The following is a 776-nucleotide window of genomic DNA, read 5'->3' as shown; positions in this document are numbered from 1 at the left end:
ATTTATATACTTAATGATTGCAGATGAAATAAATGAAAATGTAAACCAATAATTTCTCAAACATCTTACCCGTTTTAAACTGTAGCCTGCATGAAAGATTATGGGAGGCAGCAAAATGTTGAAAAACACTTCTGGGTCAAAGGTCACCTGAAAACAATAGCAAAGTTTTATACTTTTTTCATACTTTTTTTGTTTGTTTGTTTTCTCTTTGCATATGCAGTGTACCAAAATTTGTAGACGTAGCCTAAAATCACCCAAACATTATGATTTGTTTCATTACATAACCTGAAAGAAATAAAGTAACTTAAAATAGGTAACCTATCTTCATGGACACAAAGCTCTGAACAAGTAATACTTGTGTATTTTAGTATAAAGACTCAAAACAAACACATGAACACTGCTACAGTCCTATTTTCATCTCATCCTCTTGCCTTTCGCAGCATCTCATCGTCTTCCATTTGATGATCTTTGCTCCGGCTGACTTCCCCCCTCAGCGTGTACTCGTAGAATCGCCCGCTGACGTTGATCAGCAAAGTGGCAGGACTGGCATTGACGGCGCAGCTGAGGACCACGTCGCTCATGCTTTGGGGCACGTGGATGCCAAACCGCAGAATCACACCCACCAGCAGGCCTTTGGAACAGAAAACATACAAAAACAAGAAATGAAAATGTGGCTTATTAGGGTAATCAAATAATGACAGTATATTTATATTCATATTTACTATACAGCGGTTAAAATAAGTATTGAACACGTCAACATTTTTCTCAGTAAATAT

General features: G+C 37.1%; 1 protein-coding gene across 1 annotated transcript; it reads right to left on the bottom strand.

Moving 5' to 3' along the window:
- Positions 1 to 69: 69 nt before the first annotated feature.
- Positions 70 to 631, bottom strand: LOC106512559 (sodium/hydrogen exchanger 7; the record flags this gene model as incomplete). Its single annotated transcript, XM_014001150.1, is given in 2 exon segments — positions 70 to 147; positions 432 to 631. Coding segments are annotated over 2 exon segments (278 nt in total), but the record flags the coding sequence as incomplete, so codon positions are not given.
- Between the last annotated feature and the right edge of the window lie 145 nt (positions 632 to 776).

Source organism: Austrofundulus limnaeus, unplaced genomic scaffold (assembly GCF_001266775.1).
Source record: "Austrofundulus limnaeus strain Quisiro unplaced genomic scaffold, Austrofundulus_limnaeus-1.0 Scaffold8184, whole genome shotgun sequence".
NCBI lineage: Eukaryota > Metazoa > Chordata > Actinopteri > Cyprinodontiformes > Rivulidae > Austrofundulus > Austrofundulus limnaeus.
Note: the sequence above shows the minus strand (reverse complement) of the source record. Positions and strands in the feature narration are given on the sequence as shown.